Source organism: Gobius niger (assembly GCF_951799975.1).
Source record: "Gobius niger genome assembly, chromosome: 16".
NCBI classification, from domain to species: domain Eukaryota; kingdom Metazoa; phylum Chordata; class Actinopteri; order Gobiiformes; family Gobiidae; genus Gobius; species Gobius niger.
In genome coordinates, this window is record NC_136867.1 from 19,377,021 (window position 1) to 19,399,403 (window position 22,383).

The following is a 22,383-nucleotide window of genomic DNA, read 5'->3' on the forward strand; positions in this document are numbered from 1 at the left end:
TACACTTCTCTATTCTCTATAATCAGACCAGAAAGTAGAAAAACAAACTCAATCATCAGTCAAGCACAAGCAGTCAAGCTAGATCATTATATTATCGTTTTTGTTTTGTTTTGGTCAACTGAACAATTGTGACCTTTGAAACTGATGTCAACAAAACAAATGAAACAAGTGCTTAGAGCAGCGCTTCCAAACCAGGGGGACACGGTCTGAGCAGGTGGAACTGTACTGTTAGAAGAATTACTCTTCTAGTATGTCTGAATGTTATTGAGGATGATTGTAAATATTGCTAAAATAAGTGTTAATAAGTGTCACCATATTAGATAGATGTTATACACTTTATACCAAAAAAAACCCCTCAACATTTGGATTTGTGAGGTGTCAAATCCCATGTATCTCACACTGTTCTTAAAAGTGCAAAAATCCATTTACAACTCTCTGTAGGTTTGGGTTAATTGTTACATTCTTATATAGTTTGAAGAATCTAAATGCTGTTTGAAACAAAAGGCAATTTCCCTTTCCCCCCGCGAACATTTGTCTATAAATAATCACTTTAGCTTTGTTCTTGTGGCTGACTTCTACACATCACGTCTTTATATTGGTGCATGAGCAGTAGTTTACAAAAATGTCTGTACATAACTTAAAGGGATAAAAAAAAGAAAAGAAAAAAAGAAGAAGAACACATCATCAAAGAAGAACACGTTATACCGGGCTATAACCATGACTTAAACATCATTAGCAGCACACCCAGGGAGTATGCATTGTGAGAGCTTCTCGCCGTAAATGTTAACATAGATTTACACGGCCTCGCGGATCTCGTTCAGCCTGTTACACATGTGGTTTACGGTTTGCTGTTTCAGTGGATGGCCCATTAGCATTCCCACCGTGCGGTTCCTCAGGGCCAGCGCACAGGGCTATGAGGGGGAAAAGGCTTGCTCGCAAACAAACGTTAATCTCCTTAGTGCTGCTTCAGGCTCCGGGGCAGGTTTTTTTTTCTCTTTATCATCGCAAAAGGCGGGCCGGCTGCTTGACTTATTTTGTTTCTTTTGCCAGAGCCACCCTCGTCTCAATAGGGGCAATTCTCTTTGGCCACTCCTCAATGTACTTTGCGACTTTTGTGTATGGGGGAAACTTCTAATGTATGCTCTCACTTGCACACCCAAAAGACGCGACTCCTTACTCGGATGTTGTTGGCTTCAGGAACCAAATCCCCTCGTTCGGATTTGGTTCATTTAAAATTCAACTCCAGTGCTGTTCATTGATTTCAGCTAATACTTTAACGCCACAATTTATTCCTTCAGACTTTTTCAACTGGGTATAAATGGTTATGTTTGGCATTTTTAAGCAGCGGCACTAGATATGGAGGGGCTTGTATTGCCTTTTGCCTGGCTCTCATTTTCTCTCAGTTATTTTCTCTCTCAAGGGGAATGTGAGCAAATCCCAAGGTACTCACGCGTGATATCTCAATATTTTCTTCCTGCAGCCCAGATTCCATCAGACAAAATTGTTGCAGTGTGAGATTCTGGGGTAAACTTCTTAATCCTTCCAGTTTATGTCCTCTTGACTCCCTTGTTTTGGCAATTCCCAGAGAGGGTTGTTGAGTTGGCGCTGTGGGATTGGGAAAACCTGATCTCCAGCTGCTATTGAGCTGCCAAACCTCCCAATGGAGCTCAGCAGTACCCGCCTCAAAATCCACTTGGAATTTCGGAAGCACATTTACCCATTCATCTTTCACGAAGACAACAATAGCTCAAAGATTATGTGGTCACTCTTGGCCATGGGGTGGACTGGAGCTCAGTCTGGTGGGAGGGTCAGGTAAAAAAAAATAAAATGATTTAAGCAAATGGGGAAAAATTGAATGGGAATGTTAACTTCCAGAACCAAAGTGGCTTTCGAGGTAAGCAGGACTGTGAGTATCATGGCGGTCCATCAATGTCTGTTCCAATTCACATTTGAAGTAAAGCTGCTGTTGGTTTTCAAAACACTGAATGTCTTACTTTTACAATAAAAAAAAAACGACTCGAATGTCTTCGTTCATCTTTGTCTCTGTCTACTACAACATTCGCTCATTCTGCATGGCCTTGTAGTAATGTTCCTGCTCCGTGTGGCTTCGTGCAGAGCCGGACGGTCGCCGTGGCAACGTGGAGGAGCGGGACAGTGCCTGGCTGTGGCTGTCCATGAGCAGGTCGGGATGGGGCGGAGGGGGCAAGAGGGTAGAGGGATGTGGGGGCGGGGGCATCTGACAGGACGAAGGGTGCGGCGGCGGGGGCATCTGAGAAGAGGACATTTTCGGCGGGTGCATTTGACCGGAGGAGGAGTGGGGTGAGTGCATGTGGGATGAGGAAGGGAGGGGCGGAGGGAGCATTTGGGAGGAGTGGTGATGGGGCGGGGGCAGGTGGGACGGGTGTGGCATGTGCGGGGGCGGGCGCGGGGAAGTCGGCATCTTGGAAGTCTGCTGACCGGGCGGCGGGGGCATCGGGGAGGAAGAGGAGGAGTGAGGCGGCGGAGGGGGCAGCTGGGAGGAGCCCGGGAGCGGGGGTGGGGGCATGTGGGCGGAGCTCGAGTGGGAGTGGGAGGAGCTGTGGTGAGAGTGGGAGTGGCTGTGGTGCGGGGGTGGAGGCATGTGAGCGGAGGTCAGCTGAGGCGGAGGGGGGGAGTGGGAGGCGCTGGGATGAGGCGGCGGAGGTAAGTAGGAGGAGCCGGCGTGGGAATGGGAGGAGCTATGGTGTGTGCGGGAGGAGCTGGAGTGAGGGGGCGGAGGCAAATGGGGGGAGATGGAGTGGCCGTGGGCGGAGCTGGTATGGAGAGGCGCCGGCATATGGGACGAGCTCATGTGGGTCGGGGGCGGGGTGTGGGAGGAGCTTGAATGAGGTGGAGGCGGCAAGTAGGAAGAGCTAGAATGGGGAGGCGGGGGCAAGTGGGCGGTGCTGGAGTGCGGTGGGGGCGGAGAGTGGGATGCGCTTGAATGGGGAGGCGGGGGCAAGTGGGCGGAGCTAGAGTGCGGTGGGGGCGGAGAGTGGGATGCGCTTGGATGGGGAGGCGGGGGCAAGTGGGAGGAGCTAGAGTGCGGTGGGGGAGGCGTGTGGGAGGAGCTTGAATGGGGAGGCGGGGGTATGTGAGAGGCGCCCGAGTGAGGGGGCGGCGGAGGTATTGGCGAAGGCGAGGGAGGCGGTGGGAGCGGGGATGAGGACAGCTGAGGGGGCGGGGGTAACGGAGAGGGAGAGGGAGGTAATGCTGGAGGCTCGGGTGGCCCGTCGGCGCCACCTCCAGGCGAAGGTGAGTGCGAGTCTGTTTTGTTAACCGGCAGTGTCCTATAATCCCGGTACTGGCTGATGTTGTCCTGGCGCTGGAGCGATCCGCGGTGCTTGTCTCCGGTCGGGTCTGTGGTGATCATGTTGCCGCTGATGGTGTTTCTCCACTCCCAGGGTTTTCCATTCGGGGCGGACACACGAACCACCGGGTGATGAGGGGCGTGGGCGTCGATGGTGACAATGCTCCCGCTTCCGGCGATGCTTCCCGGGTTACTCCCTGTGCAGCTGTCCCGATCAGAGGGGATCCGGTAATATGGCGACTCGGAACAGGAGGAGCCACCTCCGGATGAAGAGCCCTCCGAGCCCGGCTGCTTGGACATAGCAATAACCTGAAAACACAAACAAACAATGACGAAATGAGGACAAACGTGATTGCCTGAAACCGAAAGGAATGTTCTGTTCTCTTCTTGCAATAGCATCGAGCTGCAGGCCATTTAAAGGAAATAATGCTATAATGTGATGCTTTTCTCAGCGCTTCCCAGGGCCTTATACTGGGGGTGCTTTGTCAACATTTTTTCCAAGGTGAGAAAAATCTTGTAAAGATGCAGAAGCAACTAATTAGTTTAGACAACACAATCCTGTGGTTAAATACAAGCTTATGCTTTATTGCCAATTATTCTTGAAATTCTATGACAGTTGAACAGAACATTGAAATGTTATTAGTAAATTGCCATCTCCATGTCGTCCCATATCCTTTTTATAAACAGTATTCATCATAGGTATGTAGCACTTGGCAGCTGAGGTCTGAACTATATTTTAAAGCTGGCTGCATGCCGCATGTTAATAAATTGAAAATCTATATTGCTCATGTTTGTGTTGTTAGCATGATGTGATGCATTCATTTAGTGATTTGGCCTCACCTGAGTGACTCGCTGCTGGCTGGGCTGGGTGTTGGGTACTCGAGGAGTGGAGACAGCGATGGGCCCAGTGCCAGGCTCTTTCCTCTCTCCTCCCTCTGTCAGCGACAGCCACTTGGCTCGAGTTTTGGCACTCTTCGGGGACACAGGCGGGGGCCGAATGGCCTCTTCAGGGATGTGCACCAGAGGGGGAGCCATGGCCACACGAGGGACTGTTGGCGTGGCGCTGCCTTTGGCTTGTACTGTGGGGTAGAGGGAGGAGGGCATGTGCTCCCCGGAGTCTCCTGTTGCTCCTTCGTCACCATCAGTCCTGTCTATTCCATCCTCATCCTCGCGAGAGCTCTGACTGCGCAGCTCCAGTGAGCGCTGTTTCCACTCCGACACCAGCTGTCGTGACCTCTGTGGGTCATAGGGCACGTGGAAGGTCATGTGCCGCTGTGTGGTGATTGGTTCATCTGATGGTGAGATGGGGCTGTTGCCGTTGGCGACTCGGGGTAAGGTATGACTAAAGGTCACCATGGTTTCTTTTCCCATGGGCCCCCTGGTGGCTAGCAGCTCCACATCAGCACTGGCTCTCTTCAGTGAAGCCAAAGACGCCTTCTCTCGGCGGACCTTAGAGCGCCCCCCAGGCCCCAGCTCCTCTCTACTCTCAGACGCCCGCGGGGTCTTTCTATACAGAGAGTCATGCCCGCGCTGACTCAGCACTCTCAGGCTGTCCTTCTGCTGGGACATGGACATTCTGCGGAGACATGGAGCATCCTCCTCTGATGATTTAAAGTTCCCCACTGCATACACCGCCTGACAAACAACACAGGGAGCACACAGAGGACAGGGTAAAATAACTATGTTAAGACAAAGCTCAAGCATGAAATGCTTTCTCTAATCTCTGGCTCGGAAGAACTGATTTTCCTATTCATTTAAAGCAAACGCATGAACAGGCAACTATCCCTCTCCTGTTTAGTGTGTGGTCAGCATGAATCACGCTGCTCCCTTCATTAATGGGAGAGGGAAGAGCTGCAGAAAAGGGGTCTGGGGGGGAGAGAAGCAGCGTGGCAAATGGCTGAGACAAGTTTTCTTAAATTGAACTGTGAAATTGTTCCAGAGAATTCTTATCGGATTAATCCTTTGCTCTCTCACGCCCCTTCTGTAATAGAAACAGCTATATATAGACTGCCAAAAAAAAAAAAGCTCCGGGAGAGAGAGGTATGGAGTTGACTGAAAGTAATGAAACAAACAAGGCATTTGTTAACACATGCTGAGATAGTGTTAGAAAGATACAATGGCACTGTTTAGTAACAGCCAAAGATTTCAAGCGTGTAAGGCTGTAGTTGACCAACAGCATCTTTCTTACCAATATCATCCAAACATACTGTGTGTGTCCAGTACTGACCAGATAGACTCCGATGCCTGCTCCGATGAGGTAGCCCACGTACACGTCTATGGGATGGCTGCGGTATTGAGTGATCTGTGTTAGCCCTGCCAGACCCGCCGCCATGAAGAACGCAAACACCAGCAGGGGCTTCAGCAGCTTCGTAGTGCTGCTTATACTGACATTGAGATACATCTGTAGGGGGTAAGAAGTGATTGTCAAGAACATGGGGGTGGACAGTGCAATGACACAATTAGTAACGAAAAATTCCTTTTGCGGTAAAACTATGGACAGAAAGGCAGCTTATAACAAGCCTGTCAATCTCTCTAACGCTGAGGGAGCAACAGGGAGCAGCGTTCGGCTTTTTTAAAACCTTATGTATTGTGCTGTATGTAAAGTTATAAAAGTTTGGGGTACTTTGCGTGGATTTGACAACTCGTAGCTATAGCAACCGGTCTGAAATGGTGAGTTTTATAATGAGACTGCATCGGGCTCAGTGGAGCAGTGATGAGGCCAGCGGCTGCTCATATGGAGCCGGAGGGGCATGGTTAGAGTGCAAAAATGATGCACAATCCACACACTGCCGCTGTCAGCACTTTATAATGAAGAAAAGTTAGCATTATCTCAGATGCCGACTTCTTATCGTCTTAATAGGAAAGGGTTTAAGCTGGGGATTGTCTACAAGGGAAACTCCCGATGGCCCAGTCACGACAAGAACTGTATTTTTAACATTATAACGCGCTGGCAAATCCCCACAGAGTTCTGCAAATGAGGATAGTTCAGCTAAGATTGTGCTCGGATGGTTAGCTTCTCGGGTTGCAAGCAGGTTCCTGTAGTTGTAGACCTCAAATAACAATGATGACGAATGTGAATGATTATCTTTATGGTTTTAAGCATACTCTATATGATGGCGAACTACAGTTAAAGGGATATTTCAGGATTTTTCACATAGGGCCTCATTTCCTAGTTATCCAGAGTGTTGTTGATTTCTGGAGATGTCTGTTTTGATTTGAGATTGTCTTTTTATTCATGCAGTCCTTATATTTGAAGAGTTTTGTGGTGCTAGGCTAGTGCTAGGCTAGCGCATGTCTATGGTAACTAGTAGCCTGCATTAAAAACAGTCTGACCCAAGCACAGTGCACCTGAGGCAAATCATTTATAACACCAGACTATTGATATAAATGTCTGTGTTGACTGAATCATGTTTTGAATATAACCATTTTGCATTTTAAAGAACTATATTTGAGCAGCAGCAGCTTCCTGGTTATAAGCTATGCAGTGGCGGAGTGATCTGCCGGATCTACATTAGTTTGTTTACCGGCATTACTACACTTGGAATTCACAAAGGAGCTTTCTACAAATCAGATATAGCAACGTTTAGACGACTACCTGATGATTTTGAAGAGGTTGTTAATGCAGGCTACTAGTTACCATAGACATGCACTAGCCTAGCACTAGCTTAGCATCACTAAACTCTTTAAATACAAGGACTTCATGAACAAAATCCAACAAAATCTCCAGAAATCAACAACACTCTGGTCAACAAGGATATGAGGCCGTATGTCAAAAATGAAATATCCCTTTAAGCGCAGAGCCCATTGTGGAGTATGGCTCGAGTACAGTCAAAAACCCTCACCAGCAGCCAAACATATCAAATCCACTAAGACATATTAAGTCATTTGAACGGATGAGTATCAAACAGGATTTGCTTACAGAGATATAGACAGCAGCAAAGCCGGAGAGTGTTGCATGCTGGGATGGGAAGGTTTTTCTGAGGGCAGAAAGAAGGAAATACATGTATGCATTAAAGATGAGGAAACAGCTGATTAAGACCCGTCCCACCAAATCAAACCCCTCACAGGTAAGGCTAGTATGAAGAAAATAATGAAAATAAACATCATTAACTTCTAATTAGTGTCTGCATACCAAATGTGGTTTTAAATAGCTGGCTTTCCAATTAACAGTCAGCCTTCTGTAATACCTGTAAACTATGGGTAATGTGTCCTCATAAGGATAGAGCTTCCAACATAAGTCCATTTGTTCAGGCAGGATTATCTCTGTATATCCACTCTATTAAGCTGTAATCCCAAGGCACTTGTGTCTCCTCTGATAGTCATATGCCTCATTTGCTGTTCTAATGCAATATTGTTGCATTGAAAGGAAATCAGTCAATAAAAAGGTAAAAAAATAATGCAAATATACAATTCAGTGCTATAGTTAAAACTCAGTGCTTGAACTGCTCGCGCCCTCGTAAAACAAGCTAAAACAAGCTCATATTACTCCTCTCCTCACCTGGCCGACATGATGGCATACTGGTCCTTGCCCATGCAGATGTCCTGCGTGACGTAGGCGTTGTTGTCACATGACACCCCCGGCGCCGTGTAATTGGGCTGACACACGGTGAGGAAGAAGGGGGCGTGGTACCCCGTCGCCAGCTGGATCACGTCTGTCACGAGGGCCGTCGCCAGGAGACCGAAGACGTGCACACCTGAGGGAGGCGCACACAAGGCGTGAAGGGGGGGGGGGAAGGAAGAAGAGCGCCGGTAAATGAGCTCAAATCCTCTGGTGGCGTCGTCAGAATGAGATGGTTAATTCTCAGCACCTGCGCTTGGATCTTGAGATCACTCCAACCTCCTCAAGTTATAAACGCTTTCTGAAGGAATCGCACGGCAAGGCGAAGTAATAATGTTTTCCACTTCAAAGCGCACGGTTAGCCTCAAGGTATTTTGTATAAATGGTTCTTTCATGCCTGTTACACATTCATAACACACAAAATTAGTTTATTTTATACCCCAAGATCCCGGAAGGTCTAATAAATTAAGTGTTACATCATGTGATCATCGGCTTAAGATGACATCACCTCGCAGAGTTGCCAGCAGCTAATTATAGTTGTGGCAGAATTTCAAGATTAAGTGGCTCTTTTAATGATTAATTTGTAAAATACATGAATAAATAAAATACACAAGTACTTACTGACGAAGCAAAACATGTTAAAAACACTCTTTTGAACCTTTATCAAGGATTGAAAAGTCTTTACACAAATATTTTACTGATTTGTTTACTGTAAGTTCAATTGTAGTCTTATAGTTCCACCATTCTTTCATAAACTTGCATCCAGATATATGAAAGAGAGGGAAAACAACAAGATTATTCCCAGGATCTACCCATTTGTTTGAGCAAAATATTTGAAGTAGCTCTTCATCCACAAATCAAAGGACTACAGCCTAGAACTGCAGCTGAATTAGGGCTGGATGATACGGACAAAATTTCATCTGTTGATATTCATGCCACGATATAACTAGGGGTTCGGGGTGCAGTTATATTGATGAGAACTCACTGCCAGTCATCGACCTTAAAGGAACAGGCCACCATTTTTACATACTGAAATATGTTCTTACCTGAGCTTAGACGAGTTGATGCGTACCTGTCTGGTCTTTGTGTGGGCCCTCAGTCACGCAAAACGACCAAAGATGTTGTTAGCATTTGGCCTCTCCCAATGTATTCCTATATCTCCAAACGGGGGTGAAGTTGGAAGCTATCACACTCTTCCACGGGCACGCACACAGACCAGACAGGTACGTATCAACTCTTCTAAGCTCAGGTAAGAACATATCTCAGTATGAAAGAACTGTGTGCCTTCCGTCACGCAAAAAGACCAAAGATGTTGTTAGCATTTGGCCTCTCCCAATATATTCCTATAGCACCAAATGGAGTGAAGTTAGAAGTGACCAAGCTCTTCCACGGGCACGCACAAAGACCAGACAGGTACGCATCAACTCGTCTAAGCTCAGGTAAGAACATATCTCAGTATGGAAAAACGGGGGCCTGTTCCTTTAACATAATGTCACCAATGTCTCTGCTTTAACCAATATATGCAGCAGCTGGTGGAAGGTGAAACATTGAAAGTGTGGGGGAAATCCATATGGTTTATATCGTTGCTTTTTCAATATTAATATCTTCAATGTTCATATCTTGATATATAAAGCCCCAAACTGAATTCAACCAAACATTGAGTCTGGCATTATGCACAAATCCAAGCAGAAGGAGTGTTGTTGTTGCTCTTACCCACAAAGCGCACGGTTCTCCTTAGGAACGAGTTGAAGCTACAGCCTCCGGCGTTGATGCTGCTTTCTGACTTGGGACAGGACTTCATTCTGGACTGCATACAGTACATCACGCCCTCCCCCAGCATGATCTGGAAACGACAAGAATGCATTGTTTTGGACTCAAAGACATTATTCATTCATTCTCGAGCCGGTGGTGGTAAAGTACTGCCACAGCTTCCCCGGGGTAGACTGGCAGAGCTTTCTATTTGGAGTTTTTATTCACAAACCGACTACTACTGCCCTCCAACAGGACATTTTGACATCAACAATCATCAATCCAATGGACGCACAAATAACTTCACGCTTCTGCAGATATACCGAGATACAGTGAACAAATAGGACATGACAGGAAGGTAAAAACGGCATGAATGTCCGATATGCTGATTGTGATCTACATGACAGAGAGCGTGCCAATGAAGCTTGAGGCGAGGTGCTACTGAGCCATAATCACTTTCGATGGGAGTGATAGATGGCTGCTGGATAGCCCTGTTCGTTTCTGTGTCTCTGATGGATAGGTCCAGTGTGTGACTGTGGGAGCGCATTGATTCTCAGGCCCTGGCTGTTTATTGCAATGTCAGGTAAGTAATTATCAATGTGTCCATCGATTGCGCATTTCTGGACGGACATTTGCTTTGACTTTGCACATTGTTGGTGTAGGTTCTGTCGTTTTACATTTACACAGAAGCTTGCAGACACATGCTACAAAGAGATACAACAAGTACTATCTCGCACTGGTCCAACCAAGCGTTTTGTAACTTTTTCAAATACAGAATCAAGCACAGTTTTCACACCTTGCATTCTGTAAACCTTGGCACAGTACTGGAGAAGGCAAGCATCCCCCAAAGGCCCCTCATGAACACATCAGACATGAGGTCATTGAACTGTGTGGTTTTTGTTCCAGTAAACCTCCGCTCAATGTGATATGACCAATGTTCGGCTTCCAGCATTGAGTGTGTTTTGGCTCTGTCTTCGCTGAATTATGAAAAGAAAGAACGTGGATCAAAGGTGAACTCTCCCAATTTCAAAGCAGCAAAAGCTCTCTTGGTTTTGAATGCTTCTGCAGCATTTTGAAAAGGAGTGCATGCCCGCAGTCTTTAAATTGGCCAGACAAGGTCGTCCTCCACCATAACTTCAATAGTCAAATCTACTAATAAATGTAAAATTCAGCTTTAAACAGGGTGTAGCGTTAAATCTTTTGCCTCTCAGCCTTACATTATCCAACATTTTTAGATACATGCTACAAACCTTCTTGGCCCAAACATCAGCCACCTTATCCTACACCACTGTCTCCAGGCCAAATTCTCGTTTGTGTAGCGGTATTGACAGAGCCTCGACATGCTGTGTGAGTACAAAAATGACTCTGCCGCTGATTTTGCACATACTCCTCGTTTTGCACATGAACAAACGCTTGGTAATTGACCCCCTTAGTGTTGAGCAGCCTCACCTAAGAAGAAGGAAGGGACCATGGGTTTCTCTGATTGGCTAATCCGCCTGTCAGTGACACCCATCAAAACTAGCATTGGCTGCGTTTACAGAGAGACAAAAAATCTGATCATAATCTGATTTCTCCAACAGTCGAGTTGTTAAGGCGCTGCACAAATGGCAAAACATTACTCCATCCTCAGTCTTGTGAGTTCGAGTCCCAGCTATGATTACTGACTGTAATAATCATGGCTCCCTCCTCTTCACCTGCACAGCATTAATAGAAGTTGAAGCACTATTGACGTTATAACGACAATAATAATAAAATAACAGCCCCAGACCTTTAAGTTACTAAACCTGTGCTGTATCCACTTTGCTACCAAGAACAAGAAGCTATGCCCACATGGACATTCTCAGATTTCTGCAGAGAATGTAAACGCATCAGATCAGATTATTGGGTTAATCTGATGTTTCTGACCATGTAAACATAGCCAATGATAACTCAGAGTTCATTGTCCATATTCTAACATTAGGCAAAAACAAAATAAAAAAGTTGAGGAAGGAGACCTGAATAAACCTAACACAAATGTATAATGTGTGTTGTGTTTGTAGTGTGCTTTAAAGGGCCACCATTTCTACATACTGACATATGTTCTTACCTGAGCTTAGACGAGTTGATACGTACCTGTCTGGTCGTTGTGCGTGCCCGTGGAAAAGACCAAAGATGTTATTAGCATTTGGCCTCTCCCAATGTATTCCTATAGCTCCAAACGGGGTGAAGTTAGATGAGACCAAGCTCTTCCACAGGCACGCACAAACACCAGACAGGTACGCATCAACTCGTCTAAGCTCAGGTAAGAACATAACGCAGTATGAAAAAAAGGTGGCCTGTTCCTTTAATGAGAAAAACGAGTATAGCATTTTGCATTCTAAAATTCTCCATTATGTCATCATTATGTAATGCACGCTCTATAGTTTTATTTCTACTGTAAAAGAAGGAATAGCTTTTGGCGCTAGTCCCAGGGCATAATTACGCGGAGTGATTTGGACCTACCGACGCAGCAGGTCCGGCGAAGGCCAAGCTCAGGAGCATGAGCAGAGGTATGAGCTCGTCTCCCGCCTCCACGTAGGGCATGGAGAGGTCGCGGTCATAGCAACGAAAGCCCACCAACGCCGGGGACAGCACATCTGTCAGCTCCAGGAAGTACAGCGACACCAGGGAGGACAGCACGATGGGCAGCTGGAGAGTAAACAAGCAAAAAAAAAAAAACAGGCAATAGGATTGGAATCAAAGGTCATGTATTGTATTTGGCTTCGGCATTTTTGTGGTATAACGTAAAATCGTGTATGTGTGGTAGAAAATAACACTATACAAATGTAGTTACACGCAGCTATGCAACACTGCAGGAGACGTTACACTTCTCCCTTTTGTGCTAGAGACAAGTGAAGTTATGCAAATTAAACTTTCAAAAGATTAACTTTCATGTTCTTTTAGGAGGAAAAAGTACACAAACACAGCTCATGAGGACGATGAAACTAAAACTGATAAAAAATCTGATAAGTAGACATCATAAGCTTCATAGTGGCTGTTTATATGCACACAATTGTAATCACTTCATCTCTCTATGCTCCAGTAAATATAGCAAAACAAGCCAGAGAGCGATTCAATAGAAGTGAATCATAAGCTGTTCTGAATATGAGGTAAATACTAGACAGCAATTACAATCAACGTGAGTCATACGTCGCTTTTACGAGTGCCTCTACAACAACACACCTCTACAAAAAACAAAAGCACAATTGACTCACCTCTACAAAGTAAAAGCACGGCAGCAGGGTCATGCTGTCTTTGGGCGGCTTCTTCTTGGCCTTGTGTTTGGGCGACGCCATCTTGGAGTGGGACCATTCGGAACCTGGGGGAACAAGAAGGACACTTGAAGACAAACAGTGATAATGGAAAGCAGATCTAGCCGGACTGCATGAAGAGACGACCGCGTGAGGATTCTGTGTTTTATCTGTTGCCTATCCACAATAATTGTACTGTCAGCAGGCTCGCCACATGGACTTTTATGACATGTTTTCTGGGGGGTTTCATTGCTCCAGAGGGTTCTAAATCTATAATGTAGAAGCATCATAGCCGTAAAAGACTAACATAGACAATGCTCCACAATCTTACGGTGAAATTGTCTGTGCTTATGACTTAAAACATCAGAATACAGTGAGAGAAAATGCTTTTATTTAATATAGTGATATTTCCCAGTATTAACAGTCCAAACATTCACTGGCTGTTGCCTCCGGTCTATGTTCAAGCTAAATTCAATAGATGCATATGGTGAAGGTTTGTCTGTGTACCTTTCCTCAGGCTGAGCTATAGGCACATATAGACGCTAAAGGAAATAAGCGGACAAATGGTTTGACTTGAAATGCACCAAATAGCCACTATAATGGGCTTTATAACAAACCCATGATCCTGCTGGTGGTACAGGGGCTCTAAGGTCTATCAAATAAGCTCTCTGCTGGGGCCAGAAAGATGGCCTCCCTAACTTAACCCTGCTTTGGGAAGGTAAAAAGGGTGCAATAACCTGTGACTGAATTGTGATCGAAATGTAAAAGGGCTTTGTGAAGTGCGTGCCCCTGAAATGGATGCGATGTATGCCGAGCTTTTCATCTCCACACTAGAGATCTTCTGTCAACAATAACCTGAAGGCAGAGAAATTATTGACGCACGGCCTGGGAGTAATACTAAACAGTGTTAAATATTCACTGCTGGCTCTCCCTCTAGCTCCTTACATCTGTCCTCTCTCCTCTGCCGCGTCCTTTACCCAATTTTTTCTCCCGCTCGCTCTCATCCCAGCCCCATGGCTCCCTCTCCCATCCACCGGTATATGTCCCAATTTCACTTAGGCCCTCCTATCTGGGCTTGCCATCTCTCTCTCTCTCTCCACAAATGTACTCGCGCTATCGATCTAGGGGCAAACATCTATGTAATTGAATGTTTAATGGCCCTATTAGAAAGATTTATCAGGAAAAATGGTGGTTGCTCAAAAGGTAAGGAGCGTGTTTTGCTTAGGCTTTCGCTTCTATGGAGCGGCAGTGGTCATAAATAGCCCGCCCCGAAAAGCTTTAATCCCAAAATAAGCCTCGAAGCAATCCTCAGAAAGCCATATTCACTGAAGGCTGTCGAGGCATCTTTGCATCTTTTCTGCTACTGTCATCTTCCGTCTCTCTCTCTCTCCAGCGCGTTCTCTATGCACATTGTACTGTCTGCAGGTCTGTCACATAGATTTTAAGATTAGATTTTTGTTATATGTTCAGTGCTCCAGCACAAGTCAAATGCCGTCTTGAGATATCAAATCAAATGCTGGTCAAGTTCGGAGGTTCTAAATAGGCTGCATTGTGGTAAATAAAGAATGCAAACATACAAGTGAACATTTCCGAGGTTTGTGATACTTTTGTACAAGATATTCTAAATCCATCCATCCATCTATCCATTTTTTCCGCTTTATCCGGGGCCGGGTCGCAGGGGCAGCAGTCTCAGCAGAGATGCCCAGACTTCCCGATCCACACACACCTCCTCCAGCTGTTCTGGGGGGACCCTGAGGCGACACCAGGCCAGCTCGGAGACATAGTCCCATCATCGTGTCCTGGGCCTTACACGAGGCCTTGTCCCACTAGGACATGCCTGGAACACCTCCCGCGGGAGGCGACCAGGAGGCATCCGAAACAGATGCCCTAGCCAAAATAAATATAACTTTAAACGAGGGTCCAGGCAGACTGGCAAACCACCAAATCTACTGTCAGTATCTTTATCCAGTCATGTCATTGGTCTCATATGAAGTGATTTCACCAACATGTAAACTAGAATCCGTTGCTTCCTTTTAGGGCTAATTTTTCCCTGATAATAGTATTCATTTTTAATACTTAAAACTGTTGATTGCACATTTCATTAAGAAAATATTCACAGTTTCATCATTATGGGAAAAGCCCAACAGCTTCTAACCGGGATCTCTTCAGCCCTTTCTTGGTCGCTCGCCCAAGACTTGATAAGTCACATTTTAGAGACATTTTCTTTGGTGCTGCACATTTTGGACAGAATCTGCAAACTTTTAAGTTCCTAAAGTAGAGTTTAAGGACCAAATTAAAATACTTTTTGTTGAAATAGGATAATTAGACAAGCCATTTTGATGCATAAGTAGCTCTTTATCGCTTTTGTTACATAGAAGTACCTCATCGTGTGAAAAGATGGGAGACTCCTGGCTCACAGTATGTAGCTAATACAAGTGCTTTGTCGTTCAGGTCATGTTTGTGCTCAGATGCAGAAGTGTGTTAGGTCAAAACATATGATGCGATTAATTTAATTAATCACGATTAATTACGTTTTGGATTAATCACGATAAATCACAATTAATTACAATTAATCACGATTCATTTTGACAGCACTACTTTTGTTAGAAGCTTGGTGAGCAAATAGTCTGAGTAAAGTTTGAGCTGAGTTTGTATCTGCTTTGCATCCATGTTTATCTCGCTCAGTTGTTTGATCAGCAGTTTGCATGTCCCGTCGGCTTGAACTGAAGTTTCGTTCCTCTACAGGACATTTGGTCTATCATTCTAAATGGCATACACATGTATTGTCTGTATGTATGTTTCAGTCCTATGGATATCATATCCCCCATCTCTGGTATTGCATTCTGTGGAATCACCCTCCCCCTTTCCTCCACTGTCTGCAACCTGGGAGTCTTTTTTGACCCCCTTTTGTCATTTGAACGCCGCATACAAAATCTCTGTAGAAGCTCTTTTTTTCATCTCAAAAACATCTCCAATCTCCGCCCCAGACTCTCCCCCTCTGACACTAAATCACTGGTTCATGCCTTTGTCTCCTCCAGCCTGGACTATTGCAATGCCCTCCTCGTGGGGATCCCGGCAAAAGGCCTTCAAAAGCACATTACTCCAGTCCTCTGTGACCTCCACTGGCTTCCAATCGTCCAACGCATCCAATAAAAAATCTGCCTGCTCACTTATCAATGCATCCATGGACACGCCCCGGACTATCTCACTGAACTCCTCACTCCTCCGCCCATAACCAGAGCCCTTCGGCGACCGAGCACTCCAGACGCCTGCTCCTAAACTGTAGAAGACCCTACTATCAAACCTGAGGGCCCCACAGTCTCTGGAGACCTTTAGAAGAGGACTTAAGACTTTTCTGTTCCCTTTTTAACACCCTGTTTAAACTTTAACTTTGTGTGCTTTTATTGTCGCTAGTTGTCACTTGTGTTGTCGGACTTTGAAATTTTCATGTAAAGTGCATTACAAATTAAAGGTATTATTATCACAGAGACTAGAGACGAAGTTGCGATATGAAGCAAATGTACTGAGGTTTTTGCTAACATTGCCTTAAACAAAAACACGATCTACAAATGTCCAAAAGTTCCTTTTTAATCACGCGTTTCCTCACGCTTTCAATTCCATTCACATCCCGGTTTCGCTGTGCACCTCCTTCACTCTTCATTTGCACAAACCTTGACCCCAGGCGGCTGAATACCCCCAAAAATCAAAGCCGTCTGACGAGTAATTTCTGTGACTGTTTTGTAAAATAGAGAGGAAAGAGATAAGCACAGATCAAAGAGGAGTGAAAAAGCAAATGATAACAACAAAACGTGGCCTAAATATGTGTCAGTGTGAGTGTCTATGTGTGGGGGTGTGGGGGAGGGTAGAGTGAGAGGGGGATATTTGGGATGGATTCAAGTGCGGATACAAAGGATTAAGAAGAAGATGGTTTTGGGGGTCTCACTATACGAGGATGCCCTACATTAGAGCAATTATGCTATAACGGAACGATCAACCATGAGGGAACGTTACAGCGAAGATCGGAAAGTTAAAGAGTAAGTAATCACATCCAAATAGTGCATAAAAGCAGGTCAAAACCAAGGCTAAACCAAGACCAAAGCACTGAGAACACCAACACTAAACAGGTCTAAACTAGAAGCCGACTGACATGGGTTTTTCTAAGGCCGATATTTTAGGATGCTAATTGGCCGATGGCGATATGCTTGGCCGATATTTTTGGCCGATTTTTCCAAATGTCCGTTAATCCTGTAAAAACAAATACTTGGCTGCTCCGCACTATTACTTAAGGTGATCCAATCATAGTTTCTGTCCCAGCTTTGAGTTGTTGTTGTTGTTAGCATTAGCATATTGTCATTAGCCACGACATTTTGCGCAGCGATCAAAAATACAATAGTGGAGGTTAAAACTAACTCATATTGACAGAGGTTTAGTAAAACTTGTGTTTAACAAACTTGAAGCTAACCAACTTTCATTGTGATGTTTCTCACCTTCCCTGAGGCCAAGGGAGTTGTGGGAGGTTCTTTTTAAAGCCCTGACTTTGCTCTTTCCAATGCACAAAGTCGGGAAGTCTCTATCATTTCTGATCCCGGAAATATCTGCTTTTTTTTTAGCTAGATCGGCCGATAGCCGATGTTGTAAAATACCCAAATATCGGCCTCTAGTCTAAATGCATGATGATCTTGCACCAAAGAAAGGTCGTTACCTGGACCGTGTAGGTGAAACAGGATTATACCAAATTTAGGATTGATTATTATGACCTACATAATAACAAGTTTCCATACTGTACATATGCATACTAAGTCCTATAGATTCATGTCTGGTTTCAAACTGGATTTTAACTCTGGTTTCTGTTCGAGGGCATGCCAATCAACACTTGAACCTTTCCACATATATAACGTCAGTCACCCGCAGTCGCACCAAAGAAGCCTCTTACTGAAGAAAGCGAGCGTTTTATCTAAAAGAGCAGCCTCTCTCCTCTGGGCACATCACGGCTGTTTCAATGTTTGTGCGTCTGCAAAACCGTGCTGTGTGTTTGCAAATATGAAAGAAGCTCCAATGTGGGTAAAGCCTATAGACAATACGGTATAAGTATAGCTGCTGTCTATTTATAGTGGCAACAGGTATGGTTTTGTCTGCCAAAAATGAGAAACGTGTTCACAATTACAAGCGGATTATTAAGATAATGTAGGACAAGTGATGCCTTGGATAGTGCCCTTTCAAGAAGCAGTGGAAAACCTGGCATGTTCCGCGCTGTGGTTTTAATATATGCCATATTGTTTTTTTTTTACTTTGTAGTGCATAAATGTTTCACACAAACACTTTTTTCACACCACAATCTTCCTGCTGGGAAGGAGAATTGCTAACCACACTGCACTTTCTTGTAATCTACTGTACCATTTCCCAATTTGTATAAACAAGGCGTGGTACTTTCAACTCGATGCGTTACACCAGGGTGCTTACCAATGAAGTGAGAAAATCAATATGTTGTGAATTACATTATAGCTGCTTAATGCATAGTGAATTGAAGCTCGTCTGTCACAGGGAGTTAGTGCGTGTGCTCTGTGGCGAGTTTAATCCATCTCCATGTGGCTAATATGTACACTATGTTTATTTATGCTAATGTATGAGCATCCGTATGGCGCAGGGCGGAAAGTGATGCCATGGACTGCTGCCACCGGCACTCATATGACCACAGTCCTCTGCTTATAATATTGGATGTATGCTCAGGACTAGGGGTGACCGATACTGACAATAATGAATAGGCTTTTCTGAATATTCAATGGACACTTGGTGTAAAGTACGATGAACATAATGTTGTAATTCAGCTTGTCTTCCAAACAAATTTTTTTGATATACAATTATACTACCCATCTTTACAGAGCATTCTCTTGCAACTGAAATGTCAATCTAGATACAATCTGCAGATATATTCAAACAACATCTATTTTATCTATAAAGCCTGTTTGTGTGGACTCCGGTTGCCTACATAGTCTGACTGACAATGTGCTCTTACAAATCTTGTAATTTCAACATCTTATAGAAACTTTATTGTGGTCCTTGTTTAGTCAGATCAGAGATCAGGTTACTCTAAATCACACATACATAGGCAAATAAATGAGTAATACATGATACATGACAAAGTCTGTGTAAAGTTCAATGAATTATATTCCAGCTTAAAGGCACATAATATAACTTTGTATGTGAAAAAACAACTTTTTATTATTGCATATTTGACATTTTAATGACCCAGTGGTTTTATGAATAGTTTGCATGACGCCTTTACGTTTCATCACGGTGGCTCCGGGATCAACTGTTTTAAATTTTCTGGTAGGTTTTCACTGCAGACACACCCTCTCACCAAAAAAACCTATAAATCAACTGATCCTGAAGCATAGTATAGGCCACCGTGATTGAAAGCAACGGTGCCATGCTTACCACCCATTCAGGCATTGGGTCACAAAAAGGTCAATTACGTCCAAATAAAAAAACTTGCATAAAAAGCTCCATAATGCACCTTTAAGCTGTGTTAGCAGAACGTGTTATCAGGGATGGCACCAAATGCTCCAGATTCAGTCATTGAAATATTCAGTTATGAATGATGATAAAAGGGGGTGGGGAGTTCAGCTTCCCAAAGTCCTCACGCTGCTGTGAAAGCATGCACAAGTTGTGAATTAGACTGAAATGATGCACAGTATTTAGAGGTACGTGTTCAACTATCATGACGATGATGAGAACGATGAGAGAACAGTGATGTCATGTAGCGCATGTCATCCCTGTGAAATCCGATATGCTCCTTTATATAGCAAGGAGTAACTTGACAAAGATGCAGCTATACCTCCAAAGGTCCATGCTTTCACACCACAGACACTAGACACAGGCTGTACCCATTTATAGTCCATCCTTGTAAGTCCCTATAGGCCTGTAACTAAGCTTTAAATCAAACACACTGCTCCCTCAATGACCCTGTACTCCCAAAGATGAACTATGAGACCAAAAATGACTGTATAATTCATAGCTTATATCAAAGTGAATAGCGAATTTATCTCAATGCAATCCACCACGCCATTCATTCACCATCAAAGTTACAGAGTGGTCTATTGAAAGCTTTACCTTATAGGAAATGAATTGCAATATAGTTTATTGTGGTGGATGCTGTAGCCTATCTCTGTAAGCAGCTATTGATTTGTAATGGTCAGTGGTAATAAGGGTGGGTATAGGCTTTTGTACTTAATTAGAAGGTGGATTCCCCTAATCTTCCATTAGATCTAAATTGGATCGTTTTGTGCAACTAATACAAACTAAAAGCATTATCAACATAGCGGCACATGCGGCAGACGCACACTGCCCTCATCAATTATAAAAAACGTGAGAAACCATGTGCTTGTTTTATCATGCCCTCGTGTCTTGTCTGGAGGAGGAGGATGCTGAGGTTTTGCTCCACAGCGAGGTCTCCAAATAAAGGATGCCGCATGTCCGCGAGGGGCTGCTGGGGGGAATCATGGGACACTGCAAACCGGACGACGGGACTCACCTCTGTCCCGTGGACTCCGGGAATTCACCGAGTCCCTTCTCCCCCGTCCGCCCCGGCGTGCTCGTGCGTTTTGCTCCAGTTTGGCGGCGTGTGCGGTCCACGTTATTCCATTTTTGAAGATGCGAAATGGATCAATCCCAGTGTTTGGTTGCTGGATAGGCACTTCTTTGGTCCCCCCGGATGCGGGAGTTGAGGTGAAGAGAGGATGGCGAGAACAGAGAGGGCTGTTTGCTGCACTTGCTCACTAAACGCTCCTCTCCTTCTTCTGTCTGTATCCTGGCTTGGGAAAAAGTGAAAGACACCGGTCCACACCTTTACCAGCGCGCATTGATTCCAAAATTAATCCCAATACCCTGTTCGTTTCTTAGTTCTGTATGAGCGGTCCCTCATATGGTGCTAGGGTGCGCAGCCATCCCCACGCACGCACACACAAAGGCGTAAGGGGCGAGTGCAGCGGGGTACGGGGGGTGGAGAGAGTGTGTGAGCTTATGGTGGGGGGAGGAGACAGTCTGGTCCACACATCCAAACAGGAGCTGCTGCTGCCGCCGACACTTCTCCTTTTGCTCCCGTGCCCCGTTGAATTCCTGATTCAGGGCAACGGCCGAGACAAAGAGCCATAGTCTGGGTTTTGGGGGGGAATGTAGTTGGTGTGCGGTAAACATGCCGCTGCCTTGCGCATGTGTGCGTAAAAGCGAGTGGGCGTTTTTTTTGGGAGCATTTCAAGTGCATAATCAGTGCTATTATGACGCTTGGTGAAACAGTGAGAATCATAGCGCGTCAAAAGCCCCGCGTTGTTTTTGAACCCTGACCCAGTTGTTCAAAATCTGGGGCTAAAAATATACAATTCTTTGTTTACTGTAAAGGGTGTGGCAGTGGTGGGTGTCTGTCCACTCAGCTGCTTTGGGATTCGTCCAGAGGCACCGGAGCCATGCGTGCGCCACGCGCACACGCACCGATGGATAGATGGGAGCACGTGCGCGTCATGAATAACGGGCAGGGCGCGCACACACACCTTCACTGACTCATTATGAATGACATTGAGGCCATTAACATCTGAGACCAGACTGTACGTGCAAATGTGTATGATCATGTGCAATAGCGCGTGCCAAGAATAAATGCGGGGGATGGCTTTGATGATAGCCTATAGCACTGGGGTATTCAAACTTTTCTCACCAAGCACCACCCCCTAAATAATGTGACCCGATAAACCCAACTGTTCACATTTATAGGTTCTATGCATTTTTAAGTCTTGATACGATATATTGTGGTTCTTGCGATACGGATATTGTGTCACAAAACATTGCAATACAATAATAGTGCAGCTCTATGTAAGCCATGCATCTGATTAACAAATAAAGCCCTAAATTACTGATGGCCATACCACCTGAGGAAGCTCGAGTAGCCTAGATAGATATAGATTAACAAGTTTAGGCAACTAAGTTTCACTTTTTCTTTTGCAAACTTGTAATTTTGAGTAAATGTTAGGTGCGCTGATATTCCATTCGTGACCTGTGCAGTCTGAGCGGAGGAGGTCTTTCTGTGTGGTGTTCGCATGTGCTCCTCAGGCTGTGGTTTTCCCCATCCACAAAAGACAGGTGGGTCAGGTTGTCTCATGCTGCTGCACACTGTTACGGCTCAGGACTGATCCTCCATCTGTGCCATACCGTATGTACTTTGTTGTACTTGCATGTTGACTGTTGCACGTTCACGCATACAGTGGGAACCAGATGTTAACGCTTTATAAAAAGACACATATTTATTTTTTTCTCACTGTCTGACATGATGATTTCTATTTGCTAAATGCCAGAAGAATGCCAGAAAAAAAATTCTTCACGGCTTTATATTCGTTTTTACATATATTTCATTAATATTTGGTAGCATTGCCTTTAAACTATAACTTGGGTTAAACGTTTTGGATTTTCTTCCACAAGCTTCTCACAATAGTTGG

General features: G+C 44.9%; 1 protein-coding gene across 1 annotated transcript; it reads right to left on the reverse strand.

Annotated features, from left to right (window-relative positions):
* Nucleotides 1-1,174: 1,174 nt before the first annotated feature.
* LOC306975718 (phospholipid phosphatase-related protein type 3-like) lies at nt 1,175-21,073 on the reverse strand. Its single transcript, XM_079573399.1, has 9 exons — nt 20,436-21,073; nt 12,869-12,972; nt 12,117-12,302; nt 9,600-9,729; nt 7,827-8,022; nt 7,248-7,305; nt 5,556-5,729; nt 4,169-4,963; nt 1,175-3,637 (listed from the first exon to the last, which is right to left on the reverse strand). Exons 2-9 carry the CDS (start codon nt 12,947-12,949, stop codon nt 2,051-2,053), a joined length of 3,207 nt encoding a protein of 1,068 aa, XP_079429525.1. The 5' UTR covers nt 12,950-12,972; nt 20,436-21,073; the 3' UTR covers nt 1,175-2,050.
* Between the last annotated feature and the right edge of the window lie 1,310 nt (nt 21,074-22,383).